General features: G+C 43.9%; 1 protein-coding gene across 4 annotated transcripts in view; it reads left to right on the plus strand.

The window, feature by feature from the left end:
• RNF121 (ring finger protein 121) overlaps nt 1-19,466 on the plus strand; it is a 68,098-nt gene extending 48,632 nt beyond the window's left edge. For 3 of the 4 annotated variants that reach the window (XM_002822183.5, XM_009246776.3, XM_054525980.2), the window contains 6 exons: nt 4,601-4,755; nt 8,836-8,943; nt 12,435-12,555; nt 16,600-16,733; nt 17,330-17,431; nt 18,074-19,466. In XM_002822183.5, coding sequence (XP_002822229.1) covers nt 4,601-4,755; nt 8,836-8,943; nt 12,435-12,555; nt 16,600-16,733; nt 17,330-17,431; nt 18,074-18,194 — 741 coding nt within the window. In that variant the 3' untranslated portion in view covers nt 18,195-19,466. The remainder of the gene's footprint in view (nt 1-4,600; nt 4,756-8,835; nt 8,944-12,434; nt 12,556-16,599; nt 16,734-17,329; nt 17,432-18,073) is intronic. The other variant, XM_054525981.1, reaches the window with a different exon arrangement.
• The last annotated feature ends 55 nt before the right edge of the window (nt 19,467-19,521 follow it).

The following is a 19,521-nucleotide window of genomic DNA, read 5'->3' on the forward strand; positions in this document are numbered from 1 at the left end:
CTCAAGCGATCCGTCTGCCTCAGCCCTCCAAAATGCTGGAATTGTAGGAGTGAGCCACCATGCCCAGCCTACAGTAGAAATTTTAAACCAAATAAAGAAACCAGGTAACTTCCCCTTTTATCACATGGTAGACTGTTCTGTTCACTCAGCTCCTCTGCCTTGCCCCTCCCCAGGAACTGGGTCCTTCCACCATCAGCTGCTTTCTAGGCCCCAAGCAGAAGTTGGCTTTCACTCCCTAATGGAGACAGCCTGGGGACCTGAAAATGGCCTCAAATCCTTGGTTTGTGTCTTCTGATAATTTATTTTTCCTAGAAAGGACAATTAAACATTAATAAGAAATTGCGTATAACCTTATCACTTTTCATATGTCAGTTATTTTGGTTGCCTCATTCTGGTCTTTGCTCCTTTGTATGTGTGACTTTATGCATTTTTAATCATGCAAAAGCCGTAATAAGAGTTCTCATTTACTGAGCGCTTATTATGAATTATGCATCACACTTGTTTTATACATATTACTTCCATTTAAATATAAGAACTATTATATCAAATGTTTATATTTACTACATTGCTCATAACAAGTGCTGACGTTATTAGGCACTGGTCTAAGTGCTTTCCATGCCTTAACTCATTTAACCCGTACAACCTTATGAGAATAGATACTGTTAACCCCATTTTACCATAGTTTAGAGAACTGAAGCTTATCAGAGTTAAACGATCTGCCTAAGTTAACACAGTAATTAACTGTATTGGGATTCATATTTAGATAGCTTTAATTCTAAAATTTCTGATCATTTCAGTGTATCATTTTGTTCATTCTTTAATGATTCCTATTTGGACTTCTAGAAATGGTCTGAAGGCTAACAGAATCATTAAAATTAGGGTTTGATTTAGATCTTTTTCCTGCAGCTAGCCTGGTAACTCCTAGAGGACTAGAGGTCATGTTTATTTCTGTACTCCTTTTCCCATTAAATGCAAAATTAATACTTAACGGTTGAATGAGTGAGTGGGTGAACACTGCCTCTCCTCTTCTAGGAAGTCTGGGATACAGAGCTAGTTGATAGAAACTTAGTCTGTTAGAACTTGAAGTGGTTTGAAAAATCAAGCCAATCCCTTCCTCCAGGGAAGGACAGAGGACCTCCTTAGGGTGACCTAGTGAGTTGGAGTCGGAATGAAACTAGAACTCCGGTCTACTGGGCTTCTACTCCACCATCTGGTTTCAGAAAGCCTAATCCTGTCTCTAAATTCCTTTCTGTCTCCCCTTTTCTCCCTTTCTCTCTCTCCTCTTGTTCTCTGTCTCTTCTTTCTCACACACAGTCTCTCTTTTCTTTCTCTCGATGTGACTTGATGTAGCTTTACGTACTTGATGTATATCTCTAGATGTAGTTTTTTCATCCTAAAATTTCAAGCCCGAAAACTACAAAACAAAGCAAGATTTTTCATTCCCTATGCCCCGACTTACTCCTAATTGTGTCTTTGTCCAACTCAGAATAGAATCCAGGATCTCTGCTTCTCTCCTCACCCAAAATGTACAGAGCTGCAGCTCATGTAGAGAAAGTTACCTTGATTCACATTCCTCCTCAGAACATGCTATTGATGATTGGTGGGAAGTGGGAAAGAGGATCTTAGAGCAGGCTGGTTGTTTTAATGCAACAGCCAAGTTTTTGAAAAACTGGCAGGAGAACGGGAATTTCTGTTTTTTCTCGGCGAGAACAAATGTGACCAGACTATGTGATTTAATTATTCTCTGGGCCTACTGTTTTGTAAACAGCCCCATGAGCCTGTTAAAGCAAATAGCATGAAGACCAAAAACCTTCCAGCCCTTCTTTACATATGCCACCCTTTTAGTTTCATGAATTGGGTTTCCTTTTCCCCAAGTTTAAGTAATCTGCAGTTGTTTGTTGTGATGTCTTTTCCTGGTGCTCCTAGTGTCTCACAGAAAATGGCACCTGGGGCATTATTTGGGTAGCCATTTGTTAGTACATCCTGGTGCTTCCACACTTTTTATGTAAGGTCAGACTGTTTTAGAATGCTTCATTCAGAGAGTCAGTTGTGGGTTCCTATGCAGTGAATTGTTATTGAGGCTTCACGGCTCATGGACCAGCAGCCAGTACCCTCGGGTACACAGAATGGGAAACTCTGAAGCAAAGTGGTTCTGCTTACCCTTTTCTCTGTTCTGTTCTCTTCTCACTGTTTCTTTTTTCCTGTAAAATGACGCTTTTTTTTTTTTTAAGATGGAGTCTCACACTCTGTCACCTAGGCTGGAGTGCGACGGCACGATCTCAGCTCGCCGCAACCTCCACCTCCCGGATTCAAGTGATTCTCCTGCCTCAACCTCCCAAGTAGCTGGGATTATGGGTGCCCGCCACCATGCCTGGCTAATTTTTGTGTTTTTAGTAGAGATGGGGTTTCACCATGTTGGCCAGGCTGGTCTTAAACTCCTGACCTAAAGTGATCCACCTGCCTTGGCCTCCCAAAGTGCTGGGTTACAGGTGTTAGCCACCATGCCTGGCCATCTAAGGCTTTTTCTTGCCACAGAGAAATCTATAAGAGAATGGTAGCTACAGACAACTAAACACTAAAACGAAGCTCTAAGCTGCACTACCTATTATGGTAGCCATCAGTCCCATGTGGCTGCTGACCACTTGAAATGTGGCTAGTCTGTTGTAAATGTAAAATAGATATTTGATTTCAAAGCCTTAGTAGCAAAAAAAGTAAGCCATTTCATAATTTTAATCTTGAATACATATTGAGATATTTTGTATTTATTGGAATAAATAAAATATATCATTGAAATGAAAACCTGTTTCTTCTTACGTTTTTAAAAATGTAACTAGAAGATTTTAAACTATGTTTGTGACTTGCATGATATTTCGTTTGGATAGCAGTGGTCTAGAAATCCCTAAGAGTAAATACTTTCTTTTTTTTTTGAGATGGAGTCTTGTTCTGTTACCCAGGCTGGAGTGCAGTGGTGCAATCTCGGCTCACTGCAAGCTCCATCTCTTGGGTTCACACCATTCCCCTGCCTCAGCCTCCCGAGTAGCTGGGACTACAGGCGCCCGCCACCACACCCAGCTAATTTTTTTTGTATTTTTAGTAGAGACAGGGTTTCACCGTGTTAGCCAGGATGGTCTCAATCTTCTGACCTTGTGATCCACCCACCTCAGCCTCCCAAAGTGCTGGGATTACAAGTGTGAGCCACCACGGCCGGCCGAGTAAATACTTTCTTAGTTTACTATAGAATGCCGGGAAACTAGCCACTCTTTCCTCTCTATATCTCTTTTTGTTGTTGTTTTTTTAAAAAATATTCTTTGATTTTGTTGATGGCATCAGGAAGAAAACCTCCATTATGTATTATTTGCTATCTTTTTTTATACCTGCTACTCACTGGAGAAGGGTGACATCTAGTGACAGAAGGGTGGTTGAGGAGGGAGTTAGGCATTGGAGAGAAGACTGGCGATGACTTCAAATTTCTGTCTTAGAATTATGCCTTTAAAAAACTTCAGCTAACAAGTCTGAGGGAAGGCTCTGAAGGAGGGAGAGTAAAACAGGCACTCTTTAAAATAGAAATGTGCCTCTCTCTGAGGGAGTCCTACTCTAGTTTTACTTTCCTCTTATTTATCGGAATTTATTGAGGACATATCGTGTGCCAACAGTTTTCTAGTGTAGAGAAAATGGGAATATGGCCTAGTCACTGCCCACAAGGAACTTACATACCGGTAGAGAATGAATTCAAGCCCAGCCTCGTACTCTAGATAAGCACTGTAATAATGTTAGAAAAGAAAATGCGTTTGGAGCACTAGAAAGCACTTTCTGCCTGGAAAGGAGACTGAAGGCTTAATGTGTCTTGGACGTGATATTGTCAGGCAGAAAGGCAGGCAGGTGGGAAGGACAACCTGATGGGGACAACCTGACTTAAAGGCCTGGGGAGTGGTAGATGGCCCTCGAAATAGTAGGTCAGGGCCATACTATGGGGGATTTGACAGCCTGGCTAAGAATGTTGGATCCTCTTTACTAAAAACACAAAAATTAGCCATGCATGGTGGCACGTGCCTGTAATCCCAGCTACTTGGGAGGCTGAGGCAGGAGAATCGCTTAAACCTGGGAGGCGGAGGCTACAGTGAGCCAGGATCACGCCATTACACTCCAACTTGGGCAACAGAGCAAGACTCCATCTCAAAAAAAAAAAAAAAAAAAAGGAATGTTGGATCCTATCCTTGACCGTTTAAGGGTTTTAAGCAGAGAAATGACATGGTCAAGATTTCATGTTCGAGATACCATTCTGGCACTCCTCAAAAGGATAGACACTGAATGCAGGGAGACTAAGAAAGAGCTCATTGCAGTCAGCCAGCCAAGTGGTAGCAAGAGCTCAAATGGGAAGGAAAGAATATATCCAAGAGATAGTTGAGTGAGGGATGAAAGGGAGGAGGAGTCAAATATGGTACTAAGTCTCTGACTTGGATCACTATTGGAGTTACCTTTATCCAAAGTTGGAAATACAGGAGAGGATCAAGCTAAAATAGAAAACAATCTGCATTCAGGACTGTGGACAGAGCTGCAGAGGGAGCTGGCCAGAGCTGAAGTGCTTGTGTTTGTGTTTCAGATGGTGACCCTCTTTCAGATGTGGGTTGTTCCCCTCTATTTCACAGTGAAGCTGCACTGGTGGAGGTTCCTAGTGATCTGGATCTTGTTCTCTGCTGTCACAGCCTTTGTTACCTTCCGAGCCACCCGAAAACCTCTAGTACAGACAACCCCAAGGTGAGAGTTTAAGTAGTGGGAAGAGCCAGGTTTTCTGAAGCTAATGGGTTGGAATGCATGGGAGGAGCATAGGTTTAGACTGAAAAAAATCCTAGTTTTGTCTGCCAAAATTATTTGGCATGGGGCCCCTCTAAAACAAGCTGATTGGGAGAACCCCTCCCCTATTCATTGATTAAAAACCTCAAATATTTCTGTATAGCTTATTTTATGGTTTCAAGGTATTTTTATATTAAAGGCAAACAAAAATAAGCAAATCATGGTGATCATTGTGGTCTCATTTTAAATGTTTTCTTCTATGAACCCTTCTCTGATCTCTAAATTAGATTTTCCATTATATTCTCTCATATTGCACAGTAGTTTTCCTTCACATAACTTACCACAATTTATAACTAAATACTTTTGAGTATCTATCTCCCTCACTAAACTCTTAACTCTGGGATCAGGAACCACATCCATTCTGTTTGTCACTGTATATTTAGGCCCTGCCATGGGGCCTGGCACATAGTAGCCTGTTCTGTGAATTTTTGTTGAGTGAATGAATCTCAGCAAATTTATAATTTTCCAATAAACAATACTTCCTTCTCGAGTCACAAAGCAGCCACTGCCTGTATAATTCTTTTTATTTTTTTCAAATTCGTTTCTCATTTGATCCTCCCAACCAGCTTGTGAGGTAATTTAATATCTGTACTCAACAGAAAAAGAGATTTTCTCATTCATTCAAATAAGCACCTACTATGTGCCAGGCCCTGTGCTGAGTGCTGGGGATACAGAGCTGGGTAAGACATGGTCCCTGCCCTCAAGGAGTACTCTGTTTAATGGAGGAGATGGACAAGAAAGCTCCTGTTGCAGTGCAGTTGGTAAGTGCTATGACAGAGGTTTGTGCAGGTCCAAGAGAGCTTGACTGGCCAGCCTCAAAGTTGTGACCACCTGATACAAAGTCTTTCAAATTGTAGATTACTCTTCTTCCCATTCTTCTTATGTTCTACTTTCCTGCAAGCCTTTCTCTGGCCTTCTGGAGTTTCATTGTATAAGGTGAAATAGATGATCCATAAGTTTCTCTCTGGCTTTGGTAGTTTACTTTAAAGGCCATTGTGGAAGATACAGGATGTGGAGCCAGATGAATGTGGATTGGGACCCCTAGCCCTGCCACTTGTTCACTGTATGACCTTACCTTTCTAAGCCTTGAAGTCTTCATCCCTAAAAATGGGACAATAATTGCTACCTCACGTAGGGTGATAAGATGATATGAACAAAAAGTGCAATAGAACAATGTAAGAGTCACCAAGGACACCACAAACAGTGCCAACTTCTGGCTAAAATGATTGAAAATATGTCTCTAATATGGAGGATTTTTATAATAGTAACTACTAGCTTTTTTTTGAGATGGAGTCTCGCTCTGTCGCCCAGGCTGGAGTGCAGTGGCACAATCTCGGCTCACTGCAAGCTCTGCCTCCTGGGTTCACACCATTTTCCTGCCTCAGCCTCCCAAGTAGCTGGGACTACAGGCACCCGCCACCACGCCCGGCTAATTTTTTGTACTTTTTTAGTAGAGACAGGGTTTCACTGTGTTAGCCAGGATGTCTCGATCTCCTGACCTCATGATCTGCCCGCCTCAACCTCCCAAAGTGCTGGGATTACAGGCGTGAGCCACCGTGCCCGGCCAGTAACTACTAGCTATTTATTTATTTATTTAGAGACAGGGTCTCACTCTGTCGCCCAGGCTGGAGTGCAGTTCACTGCAACCTCTGCCTCCTAGGCTTAGGCGATTCTCCTGGCTTAGCCTCCCAAGTAGCTGGGACTACAGGTGTGTGCCATCACACCTGGCTAATTTTTTTTTTTTTTTTTTGTATTTTTAGTAGAGACAGGGTTTCACCACATTGGCCAGGCTGACCTCAAGTGATCTGCCCGCCTCGGGCTCCCAAAGTGCTGGAATTACAGGTGTGAGCCACCACGCCCGGCCCTGTAACTAACATTTGATAGTGCTTTACAATTTCACAGCACTTTTTAAAAATAGAGATGAGGTCACACTCTGTCGCCCAGGCTAGAGTGCAGTGCCATGATCACAACTCACTGCAGCCTCATCCTCCTCGGCTCAACCAATTTTCCCATCTCAGTCTCTGGAGTAGCTGGGACTACAGGCATGCTCCACCTTGTCTGGCTATTTTTTTATTTTTATTTTTAGTAGAGACAAGGTCTCACTGAGTTTCCTAGGCTGGTCTCGAACTCCTGAGCTCAAACAATCCTCCCACTTCAGCCTCCCAAAGTGTTGGGATTCCAGGTGTGAGCCATTGTGCCTGCCCTCAAAGCACTTTCATAAACATCCTTATTTATACATGCAGCATTTCATGAACATGTATTATATACCAGGAAATGGGCTCTGTACAACCCAGTAAAAAAGGTAGCAGGGTTTTCCCCTGTTTTACAAAGAAAATCACCTCTCTTGTCTCAAAGAGGTGATTTGACTTATCTGAGGTTACCCAGCTACTAAAACTTCACTTAATCCATATTGAGTTTTTTGACCTAAAATTTCATGTCCTTTTCACTGTGTCTCTCTCCTTTGTGATCAGTGCAAACCCTGGAGAATAGAGCTGTGTGTATTCTTTAAGACAATACTAGAAGGAAGATATTTGGGTCCTTTCCCTAGCCTGAGAAACCATCACTGCTTGCCTGGCCACAGCAAGGAGGCACGGGCAGGGAAGGACCTTGACTTTCCTCCTTAGGTTTCAGCAGGGTTGGTAGTAACCTAATCAGCTCTCAGGAACCACACAGGCTTGTGCTGGTTATTCAGGCAGATTACTAAATTGTTCATTAGCTCCCATCACAGATAGAATAGTGGCTCCTGATGACAGGGACCCACTCTTGTAGCATTTAAAAAGCTCTGGTTTGGCCAAGCACCAGTGGCTTATGCCTGTAATCCCAGCACTTTGGGAGGCTGAGGTGGGAGGATCCCTTGAGCCTAGGAGTTTGAGACCAGTCTGGGCAACATTGCAAGACCCCATCTCTAGCCAAAAAAAAAAAAAAAAAGCCCTGGTTCATTCAGGGAACCATCCTTCTTGCTGAGTCTAGTAGCTGGGATCCACCAATTAGATTGTACACTGTTCTTCATTGGCTCCTGGGGCACACTACTCCTCCTTCAGGAGCATGAACAACCCCATTCTACTTCACCACCACCGCACACTTTCATCCAACTCATAGGTACTTCTTAAGTGCCTCTCTCCTTTCCCTTCTCCCTCAGAAGAAAATTCATTTCAGAAGCAAATTCATTACACATCATTTCTTTCATTTTTGGCCTGTGGATAGGAACAAAGCTGTATTCAGACTAACCAGGCCCAGGTACAAAAAACCTGTAGCTCATTCTACCTCTGATGCATCTCTTGAATTCTGTTTCTGAACAACTAGCCTTCCCTGCCTGTTAATCTTCTGAGCATAGTGTGTTTGATACTTTTTACTTCCTCATTTGAGGTGACATAGCTGTTTAAGGTCAGCTGTGCTCCTTCTTTGAGGCAGAAACTCCTTTTTAGGAATCTTTTCCTTGGTCTGAAACCATGAAAATACAAAGCACAGCTGGGCGTGGTGGCTCACGCCTATAATCCCAGCACTTTGGGAGGCTGAGGCGAGTGGATCATGAGGTCAGGAATTCGAGACCAGCCTGGCCAATATGGTGAAACCCCATCTCTACTAAAAAAAAATATAAAAATGAGCCAGGTGTGGTGGTGGGCACCTGTAGTCCCAGCTACTCAGGAGGCTGAGGCAGAAGAATCGCTTGAACTCGGGAGGTAGAGGTTGCAGTGAGCTGAGATCGTGCCACTGCACTCCAGCTTGGGCGACAGAGCGAGACTCTCATCTCAAAAAAAAAAAAAAAAGAAAAGAAAATACAAAGCACTAGTTCTTGAGTATATGGAGGCATTTCTGCAGTTAAGGGAGTGAGCAGCTTTGGATAGTAACTGAAGTTGCTCAGTAAGCCCTGAGCAAAGACCCTGGTGTCCCCATTGATGTGAGAATAAAGGATTCTGGTGATCCAGTGACCATTGAGGCCAGAATCTCAGTATCAGCTGCACTAACCTTCTCTGCTTTCCCCAGGTTGGTTTATAAGTGGTTCCTGCTAATCTATAAAATCAGCTATGCCACTGGCATCGTTGGCTACATGGCTGTCATGTTTACCCTCTTTGGTCTTAACTTATTATTCAAGTGAGTACCCTTTGTTTTTGTTTTTGCCAGAGTTTGGGGAGGAGTGGCTCTTGAGATGTACCTCTTGTTGCAAGTTGTGGTTATTAACAGGAGGGACATAATATCTAGGATAGGAGACTTGGGTGCTGTGGGGGGATGGGAGAAGACAGGCTCTCCATGATTTGTGCTGGCAGAAAGCAAGGAATGTCTGAATATATACAAAGTCAGAGTCCTAAATCATATTTTCCAAGGCTTTATATTTTAGTGGAAAAGTCTGGTAACCAAAGTAAGCATAATAATTATCATAACCTGCTATCCATAATTCTGTCACCTTAACAGAGCTGTTTTTCTCATCAGTGTGTACTGTTCATTTGCGGCATCCACTCTGCATGAATGGCGTTATGTTCAACTAGGCCAGGGGTTGGCAAACTCTGCCCTCTGTGCCAAATCAGCCCACAACCTGTTATTATAAAATGAAGTTTTACTGGAACATAGTCATGCTCATTCATTTATATATTGCCTGTGGCTGTTTTTCCACTAAAACAGCAGAGTTGAATAGTTGTGATAAAGACCATATGGGCTACAAAACCTAAAATATTTACCATCTGGCCCTTTATAGGAAAAGTTTGCTGACTCGGGCTAGATGGTCAACCTATGTGACCATGGTTGGCTACGGCTAGCAACAGATTGACCTAGAAGGATACAAAACAAATAATAGAGCAGAGCGGTCTCTGCAAGTCTTCACAGTAGACTCAGAGCTTAGGTGTGAGGGAATGAGATGACACAGATGGGTGTGGAAGCCACCTGGCCTAGGAGCCCCATTCCCCCAGGAACACATCCAGTTTCAAGAATGTCGCAGTCCAGGTGCGTTGTACTAATCACAGGTCATAAGCAGTGTTGCCTGTAATATAGCTGACATTCGACAAGATTTCTAAGGAAACAGTTGTAGAAAGTTAACCTGTGGATGTTAAGTCCTGCTTCAATGTGGGCACTTAGGTTGTTTTCAATTTAGTATTATCCCAGATAACGCTGCTCTGTTGCTTCCTAAGGGTGCATTCCTAGGGATGGAATTTTGGCTATTGCTTCAGTTGTCATAAGCCTTCCAAAAGATCTTTATTAGCTTACAGGTCCTCCCACCCCGAATTGAGTCAGATGCCAAGAAATTCTGAGCTCAGAGACTGGAGCATACAGTGAGTCAGTGGGGCAAATGAGGGTGGAAATATGTGGAAATATGCTTTCCTGGATGAAATACTGGTGGCTGTGGGCTGTGGATCATGAGGAGCCCTAAGCCTACGACAGTGCACTGAAGCTAGAGATTTAGGATTCAAATTTAAGATAATGAATGGGATGATCACTGGCTTCTTCCCTGAGCCTAGTTATATTGTAGGCAGGAGTCTCTGAAAGGATTTTATTTTAGGACAAGTAAAAATAAATCCTGGCCAGGTGTGGTGGCTCTCACCTGTAATCCCAGCTATTTGGAAGGCTGAGGCAGGAGGACTGCTTGAGGCCAGGAGTTCAAGACCAAGCTGGGCAACATAGTGAGACTCTCAACTCTTAAAAAAAAAAAAAAAAAAAAAAAAAAAAAGAAAGAAAATTAGCTGGGTGTAGCGGTGTGCACCTGTATCCCCAGCTACTCAGGAGGCTGAGGTGGGAAGATTGCTTGAGCCCAGAAGTTGAAGGCTGCAGTGAGCTATGATTGTGCCACTGCACTCCAGCCCAGGTGACAAAGGGAGACCCCCATCTCGAAAAAAATAAAAATAAATAAATCCTATTTTATATAGTGAGAGTGCACTCATGAAATTCTTTCTTCTAGGGGTAGTACAGGCTGAAAGAATAAACAGGCTCCTGAAGGGTTTAGAGGAATTCATCACCGTAAAGTCAAACACATCTTGTCAAAGAAAACAGATGTCTCCTGGTAACTGTTTAACCTATATGGTTAAAAAATAAAATAAAAATCAAGATTCTGCATTATGGGATTCTGCATTATGGTTTTTTGTTTGTTTGTTTGTTTATTTTTTGAGATGGAGTCTTGCTTTGTCGCCTAGGCTAGAGTACAGTGGCTCACTGCAACCTCCACCTCCCAAGTAGTGGGGTCAGATGATTCTCCTGCCTCAGCCTCCTGAATAGCTGGGACTACAGGCGTGTGCCACCACACCCGGCTAATTTTTGTATTTTTAGTAAGGATGGGGTTTCACCATGTTGGCCAGGCTGGTTTCAAACTCCTAACCTCAGGTGATCCACCTGCCTTGGCCTCCCATAAGTGTTAGGATTACAGGCATGAGCCACCACGCCTGGCCTTTGCATTATGTTTTAAAGATAATTCTTCTATAATTACAGTTTCTTTTTACTTGCCTAAACTCTACAATGAGGAAAACAGAATTGAGAATCTTGATCATTTTTGTGCTGCTGATCAAATTAAGTGGTGTAAGATCAGTGATTTCTAGTGAGTTAAATATTCAGGGTTCATAAGCAAATGCAACTTTGTATATAAATATAATTTATAACTAAGCAAATACATATGGTTCTTTGTAGAAATATTTTAACAGATAATTTTCTATAACAAAGATTTATAGACTCAAGGTTCCAAATTATCGGTCCTTGGAATTATTAAAACAAACCTTCTGATGTTATAGGCAAGATCTTTATCCTTCTTGTTAAATAGACTTGGACCAAAATTTAACTTTGATGATATGATACAGATTATTTATATTAGTAGTTTATAATTTTATAGTAACTGCTATATATCAATAAATATTTACTAATTTTATCTTTTTTTCCCCTAAACCTGTGTTTGACAAGCTGTTTCTGTAAAGGTCCAAATAGCAAATATTTTAGGTCTTATGGGACAATAGGCCAAATCTAGGATATCATGTAGGTACTTATATAACAAGAGAAAAAACGCCTACCCTGTCCCACCCTCTTTGCCTGGGGAGGGGGCCAGGTCTCAGGTAGTGGGCATGCTTTGTGCTCAGTTGTCATAAGCTGAGACAATCTCAGAAGGAGGGGCATGTGGCCACCGGGATAATTTTCACTCTCTGCACCAGTGACACCCAGATTCTGGCATGCCCTTTCCTCCTTATGGATGGCTCAGCTGTTTCAACTTGGGTGCCTAGCTAGAACAGAGACAGCTCAGCAAGGCAGCTCACTTAGTGTCCAGAAGTTCCAACAGTGGAGTCCCCACCATGTAGGTCCCAATGAGCACAGGTCCTGGGTAGCTGCAAGTCATTGCCACCAGTTAGGGGAGGCAAGGACTAAGAGCAGATTGAGGAAAAGGGGTAGGAGGGGATACTGTAGCTTGGTCTTCGCAGCCTACAGTGCTAGCCTCCTCAAGAGGTGTTCATGGGCCATATAAAAATAGACAGCAGACTGGATTTGGTCATAGTTTGCCCACACTTGCTCTAGCCTTTGGGCCTTCTCGCTTTGGGCCCTGCCTTGTGTGTCCCAGAGTAGTAGTAATCCATAGAAGATATGTCTCAGGGTGGGTCTTTCTAGCTCTAATGCTTCCCTTGCAGGATCAAACCAGAAGATGCCATGGACTTTGGCATCTCCCTTCTCTTCTATGGCCTCTACTATGGAGTTCTTGAACGGGACTTTGCAGAAATGTGTGCAGACTACATGGCATCTACCATAGGGGTGAGTTCATCTGGGTTCTTAAATACTGCTTCTTGACACCTCCAAATTGTTCAGGTTGATGTCACTTGTTTAATGGAAGAGAAAGGCACTAGGGTGAGATAAGTCACATAAAATCCTTCAAGATGTGCATATGCATGGACATTCCTTCCTTAAAGTTTGGAAAGCAACACAGCCATAAAAAAGGATAAAACCATGTGCGTTGCAGCAACATGCCAGCTGGAGGCCTTTATCGTAAGCCAGTTAATGCAGGAACAGAAAACCAAATACTGCATGTTCTTACTTATAAGTGGGAACTAAACATTGGGTATTCATGGACATAAAGATGGCAACAGTAGGCACTGGGGACTACAAGAGGAGGAGGGAGTGGGGACAGCGGTTGAAAAACTATCTGTTGGGTACTGTGCTCACTACATGGGCAACAGGATCATTCGCACCCCAGACCTCAGTATCACACAGTATGCCCATGTAACAAACCTGCACATGTACCCTCTGAATCTAAAATAAAAGTTGAAATTATTTAAAAAAAAATTAGAAAGCCAGATATCAGATGTACCCTATAATTTTTCTCTTTAGGGCCATTATAGGAAAGAGTCACTTTATCCAGCAGGAAGTTAACATTCATTCAGTAAATACTTTATAATGCCTGCTATGTGTCTAGGCACATAGCTATGTGCCAGAATTACAAAAGTGTACAAAAATAAACATGGTTTTTGCCCAGATAAACTTTACTTTTCAGTGGGAGAGATGACTGTTATAGTAACAAACACAGATAAAAATAAAATTACAACTCTAATAAGCATTATGTAGGAAAGGTTCATGATGCTGTAAACACATGTAGTAGTGTCATTTGACCTAGTCTTGGGGTTCAAAGATGGCTTCCTTGAAAAAGTAACTCTGGAGTTGACTTGAACAACGAGTAGGAGTTAAGTGGATGAAGTGAGAACCAGGCAGAGGAAAGAGCATTTGTAAGAGTCCTGTCACGGGAGAAAGTGTGGGTGTTTTTGAGGAACTAAGACCAGTGCAGTTGTATGGCCAAGAAGTGTCTGGAGAAGTAGTGACTAGACTAGAAAAAAGCCTGTGGGCCAAATTAAAGATTTTGATTTTTATGTTAAAAATCCTGGGAGGGGCCGGGCACAGTGGCTCACTTTGGGAGGCCGAGGCAGGCAGATTGCTTGAGCCCAGGGAGTTCAAGACCAGCCTGAGCACCATAGTGAGACCCCATCTCTACAAAAAAATGAGAAGGAAAAACAAAACAAAAAAAAAACCTAGCCGGGCGTGGTGGCACATGCCTGTAGTCCCAGCTACTTCGGAGACCAAGGTGGGAGGTCACCTGAGCCCAGGAGTTTCAAGGCTGCAGTGAGCTTGTTCATGCCACCAAACTCCAGCCTGGGCAACAGAGCAAGATATTGTCTCTAAATAAGTAAAAATTCACAAAGTGTATAATAATCATGCAAAGGCACAACAATAAATGATGGGGCACAAAAGTGCTTAGTCCATATTGGTTATTGTTTTTCAACTGCACAGTGGTAGGAATTGCTCTTTACAGTTTTTACTTTGTGAACTCTTATTCCTTGATTTAACCCACAACCGCTACAACAACAGCCACTGTCACTCACTGCTTTACCAAAAATTGGGGAAGCTTTCATACTTGCTTTATTAATCTTTAACTGTATGTGTAAAGCTACACATTTCATTTCAACATTTAATATTAAAAGTGTTTTGAGTCTTTACTTGAGACAATTTGGTGTCTCTTAAATAGAGGTTTAGTGATGTCTTTGTGACAGAAATATGACACAGGAACTGAACTCTTGTTTCTATCAATTAGCCTGTGGTAAAATTGGTTTTGTTACATGTCGTTTCACTTAAAGTCAGTTTCCAAGAAACTGTCAGTGAAGTGAGGACATACTGTATTTGAGAAGTATTTTGGACTTAGATATAGTTTGATTCTGAAGACTGAAGGGAAAAATATGAAGGAAATGTAGGTTTCAAAGCTGAGATTTCTGATTCGGCAACTGCTTGGATGGTAGTACCTTTCACTGAGATAGGAAATGCTGCAAGAGCAGCAGGTGGACATCACGGAGAGATGCTTAAATATGGGTAAATTAACAACCAATCTGAGAAACGCAAGTAAATATTTCTAATTTTTTTTTCAGAATGGAAATATATCTTTGTTGTTTTGCTGTTTATAAAAGTAATATGTTCTCTTTGTAATTATTTAAACAACACAGAAGTGCTCCCTGTCTCAGTGTCATCCCCCAAGACCCCACCCCAAGCAGGAATATTTCCATCATCTTGGGTAACTTTAATCTAGTACCGTTTAAGGCCAGGGACTTTGTCTCTCAGTATCATGGGAATATTCTCATTTTTTCTCTACTGGATCAAATTGAAAACAGTACATTGGATCACTTTATAAACAGTTTATTAGCTTCCTTTTTGAACAACTGTCTTGTGTTTTACCTTCATTTCCCTCTTACCTATTTGTGTAGACATTGGATCTTCCTTTAACCAGTTTACTCCCCAGGAGAGATTTCTAGACCACGTCACCATTTTGACCATTTTGAAGTATACAATTCAATGCATTAATTACATTTGCAGTGTTCTGCAACATTGTCACTGTCTAATTCCAAAATTTTTCATCATCCCAAACAGAAACTCTGCCCATTAAGCAGTAACTCCTCATTACCCCTTCCCGCAGCCCTGGTTTACCTCTAATATACTTTCCATCTCTATGACCATGCCTATTGTAGATATTTCATGTAAATGGAATCATACTATATTTGTCCCTTTGTCTCTGGCTTTTTTCACTTAGCGTAGTGTTTTCAGAGTTCATCCATGTATAGAATGTATCATTCCTTTATATGGCTGAATAGTATTCCATTGTGTGTGACACTGCATTTGGTTTATTCATTCATCTGTGGATAGGCACTTGGGTTGTTTCCACTTTTTGGCTACTGTGAGTAATGCTGTGAGCACTGGCGTTTAAATGTGTTTAGTCCCCAGTTTCATATCTTTTGGGTTTATACCGAGAATGGAATTGCTTGGTCATTTGGTAATTCTATGTTTAACTTTCTGAGGACATGCCAAACTCTTTGCTTTCTTAATTATGATAATGCTTAAGTGAATATCTATATTCGTGAAGCTTCTTTGACACTTCCTCTTTTTTTTTTTTTTTTTTTGAGATGGAGTCTCGCTCTGTCGCCCAGGCTGGAGTACAGTGGTGCAATCTCGGCTCACTGCAAGCTCTGCCTCCGGGATTCACGCCATTCTCCTACCTCAGCCTCCTGAGTAGCTGGGACTACAGGCGCCCCCCACCGTGCCTGGATAATTTTTTGTATTTTTAGTAGAGACGGGGTTTTACTGTGTTAGTTAGGATGGTCTCGATCTCCTGACCTCGTGATCCGCCCGCCTCGGCCTCCCAAAGTGCTGGGGTTACAGGCATCAGCCACCGCGCCCAGCCTTCTCTTATTTCTTTAAATTCCTTGAAGTGAAATTAATGGGTCAAAAGGTGCAACAATTTGAGATACCATGCTAAATCCTATCCGAAAGGCTTGAACCCCTTTTGCCGCTGCCACAAATGTCTGAGAATGCCCTTGTCACCAAACCAACATGGCACTTAATATTTCACTGTTTTAAATGTTGGAGAATATTGTTGTCCATTTCTGGTGGAACCATAGTCTGGCGACAGAATGGCTTGCCTGACACAGCTTCTGATCACCAGCCCCAAGTCCTTCTCCCTCCCCTTCTCCTTATCCTTTGGTGCTGATCCAGCCCAGTTTATATGTCCTGTTGCATCTAACTTCCCAACTGTCTCTAGTCTGGTCACTTCTCCCCATCTGCCCAGCAAAGATGAGGTCGATTTGACTTGTAAAAGATGAACTTTTCTAAACAGTTTAAAAAAAAAAAAAAAAAAAGATGTCCTCTAACTCTGGGCCTCCCGCTGCCACTGTGCCTCTCCTCTAGAAGGCCTGAGGTCTCTGTGGAGCTTCCTACTTTGGCTGCTTCTCACAGCTTTTCCTATCTTTCCTTCCTGCTATTCTCCTTCAGTTCTACAGCGAGTCGGGCATGCCTACCAAACATCTTTCAGACAGCGTGTGTGCTGTGTGTGGGCAGCAGATCTTCGTGGACGTCAGTGAAGAGGGGATCATTGAGAACACGTATAGGCTGTCCTGCAATCATGTGTATCCTGCCTCGAACTCCTGGGCCACATCTCTCCTGCAATCTGCACACTGTAGTGAGGGAGAGAAAGAGGGTGGTCATGACCTTAGGCGTGCTTTCCAGACTCTTGAGTGTAGGAGAGCCACAAGAGGGCCGCCTTCCCTGCCCTTTCCCACAGATCAGAGCCACTCTTAGGTAAACAGTGGTTACAACCTGGCTGGGTCTGAGAGGAACCTGAGGCTGCAGCTAGTGAGGCTGTGCTAGCAGACCTGAGGTCTGACCAGTCACAGGGGAAGAGGACCCTCTAATGGGATCCCTCAGTTTAGCATCATCCCCTGTTCTGAATAACACTTCTAATATTTATCATGTATTTACCCAGCTGCCATTCTCTGCCTATGTTGGGAGAGCCATGTATTGTCTCCATTTTGCCCCGTAACAGTCTTGTGAGATAGGGATCATTATCCTTACTTCACATGTGAGGAAACAGGTTCAGACACAGGGACTTGCCCAACATTCAGAGCTGATAAAGAGCGAAGGCAGGATTTGAACCTTTCAAAGACTGGCTGGGGCTGGAGTGCCGTCCTGGCTCTCACCATTTCCCTTGACCAGCGGTGCTCAGCTTCCATGAGTTCTGCATCCGCGGCTGGTGCATCGTGGGAAAGAAGCAGACGTGTCCCTACTGCAAAGAGAAGGTAGACCTCAAGAGGATGTTCAGCAATCCGTATCCTTTATTGGGGTCCTCATTGGGAGTGGGCTGTGGGAAGAAAGTACTGGCCAGTGTGACCTGCATTTGGGTCCTCCTGGGGCCCTCACTTCTGCCCCCAACCAGAACATGTCAAACCATGATGGGAAGCTGAGCTACTAGTCCTGCCCCATGATACACCCCCAGTTTCCCTATTCTAGGAATATTGCCTATTCTCAGCCTCCTTGCAGCCATTGTCACGGATAGATAGACTTGTGTCAGCCTCAGGCTGTGTTATCTTACACTGGCAGTTCCTTCTTAGAGAAGGTGTTACAGGAGGCCCTCCCTGCATGTTAGTCATGGGGAACTAGGATTTATCTCTCTACCTCTCTCAGGGCTGCCCTGCCTCCAGTACCAGTCCCCTCTGTCTGCCTCCCGCATTCTCTGTATTCAGCTCTTTACTCCAACGGACAGGCTGTGAGGAGGAAGAGGAGGGGGAGGGCAAAGTTGGGAGGGCTGCCTGAGTAGGAAGTGAGACTGGGCCCTTCCAGAAAGCAGCCTCCATTCCTCTAGGCTGTGGAGCAGCTGGAAAGTGGGGCAGACCCAGGGAGCCCCACCACCCATGCTAGATCACTCCTGGCAGCTCTTGCACAGAGCCTCTTTTCTTTAACACACTGACAGCTGGGAGAGGCCTCACGTCATGTATGGGCAACTGCTGGACTGGCTTCGATACTTGGTAGCCTGGCAGCCTGTCATCATTGGCGTAGTCCAAGGCATCAACTACATCCTGGGTCTGGAATAGTGATGAAAAGCATCAGTGGAAAACCCACCCCACACGCCATGGACCTCAGGGCACTCTCCTCCCTGCCCACAAAGACCTCCTGGGTGGGAAAGACTCAAAGGGGCGATTGGGCCACTCAGGACCCTTCCGGCTGTGTCGGACTGGGGAGGGATATGATGGAGAGCCAGCCAGTGGGGCTGTCAGCAGTGGGGGCTTTTTAAAAGAAAACTATTTTGATGAATATATTTAAAAAACCTTTTTTTATTGTGGAGCATAGGAATTGCCCCCCTCCAGGCTTCACCCTCCCTGCCTAAGCAGGGTGGGGGCAGAGCCATGACATTTTTGGTTTAAAGGAGCCTTCTCATCTCTGGCCGAGAACACTGCTGGGCTCCCAGGTAGCTGAAAGCCTCAGCCCACCCACTCCCTTCTTCCCTGTGTGGGGCTCAAGCCTGGTGCACTTAGTATAGAAGAGCTAACTACTCAGGCTTGTGCCACGGGTGAGCACTGACGCCCCAAGTGTCCTCCCTCCCCCACTGTCTGGGACACAGGACAGGTGTTGCATCTGACTCTGTCTCCCCCAGTCCAGGAGCTATAGGCTGGTTGAGGCAAGTGGAACCTTATCAGTGACTTGGCCAACAAGGGAAGCCTTGGGGCCTCAGAATTCATTGAAGATTTGTTTTGGGACAACTGGAAGAATCAGCACCATGGATACACACCCGTGGGCAGGGCTGTGGTCAGCCAAGAATAGAGGTCATATAGTTGGGCCATGGGGCAATTGTTGGCAGCCATGACTGACGGCCCCTTGTGCAAGCTCATTCTTCAGTGGATCCTTCAGTGGAGTGGTGACACGTGCCAACGGTCACTCTGCCACATCACTTCCTTCTTGAAAGCCTAAGAGTGCGTATGCATGTGTGTGTGTGTGTACGTGAGGCAGAAGAATATGACAGATGTCAGCTTCTCCCTGTGTCAGATGATATGTCCTTGAAGCTGGCAGGGGATTCCCAGTCCAGGGAATATCCCTATATGATTTTTGTCATTCATGGGTCCTCCCTGGGCCTGACAACAGGAGTGGTGGGTGGGTAAGAACAGGTTCTGAGAGGGGGCTTCTAGGAAGGCCCCAGCCCTAGTCCTAGGCGACTTGAATAAAGTGGGAGGTCAAACGTGGGCCTTCGGCGTTGGGTTTCTAGGGAATATGGCCCAGTAGGGCCTGCCCCTTCAAGGGCAGTAGGAACCAAGTAGGATGTTGTCACTCCCGTCTGAATAAAGCTCCATGAGCTGGGTTGGAAAGCTGAACATTTATCTTGCTTTCTTCTTCCCACCTCTTTCCCTGGGGTCCCCAGGGGTGTCT

The sequence above is a fragment of the Pongo abelii genome, chromosome 9, assembly GCF_028885655.2.
Source record: "Pongo abelii isolate AG06213 chromosome 9, NHGRI_mPonAbe1-v2.0_pri, whole genome shotgun sequence".
Lineage (NCBI taxonomy): Eukaryota > Metazoa > Chordata > Mammalia > Primates > Hominidae > Pongo > Pongo abelii.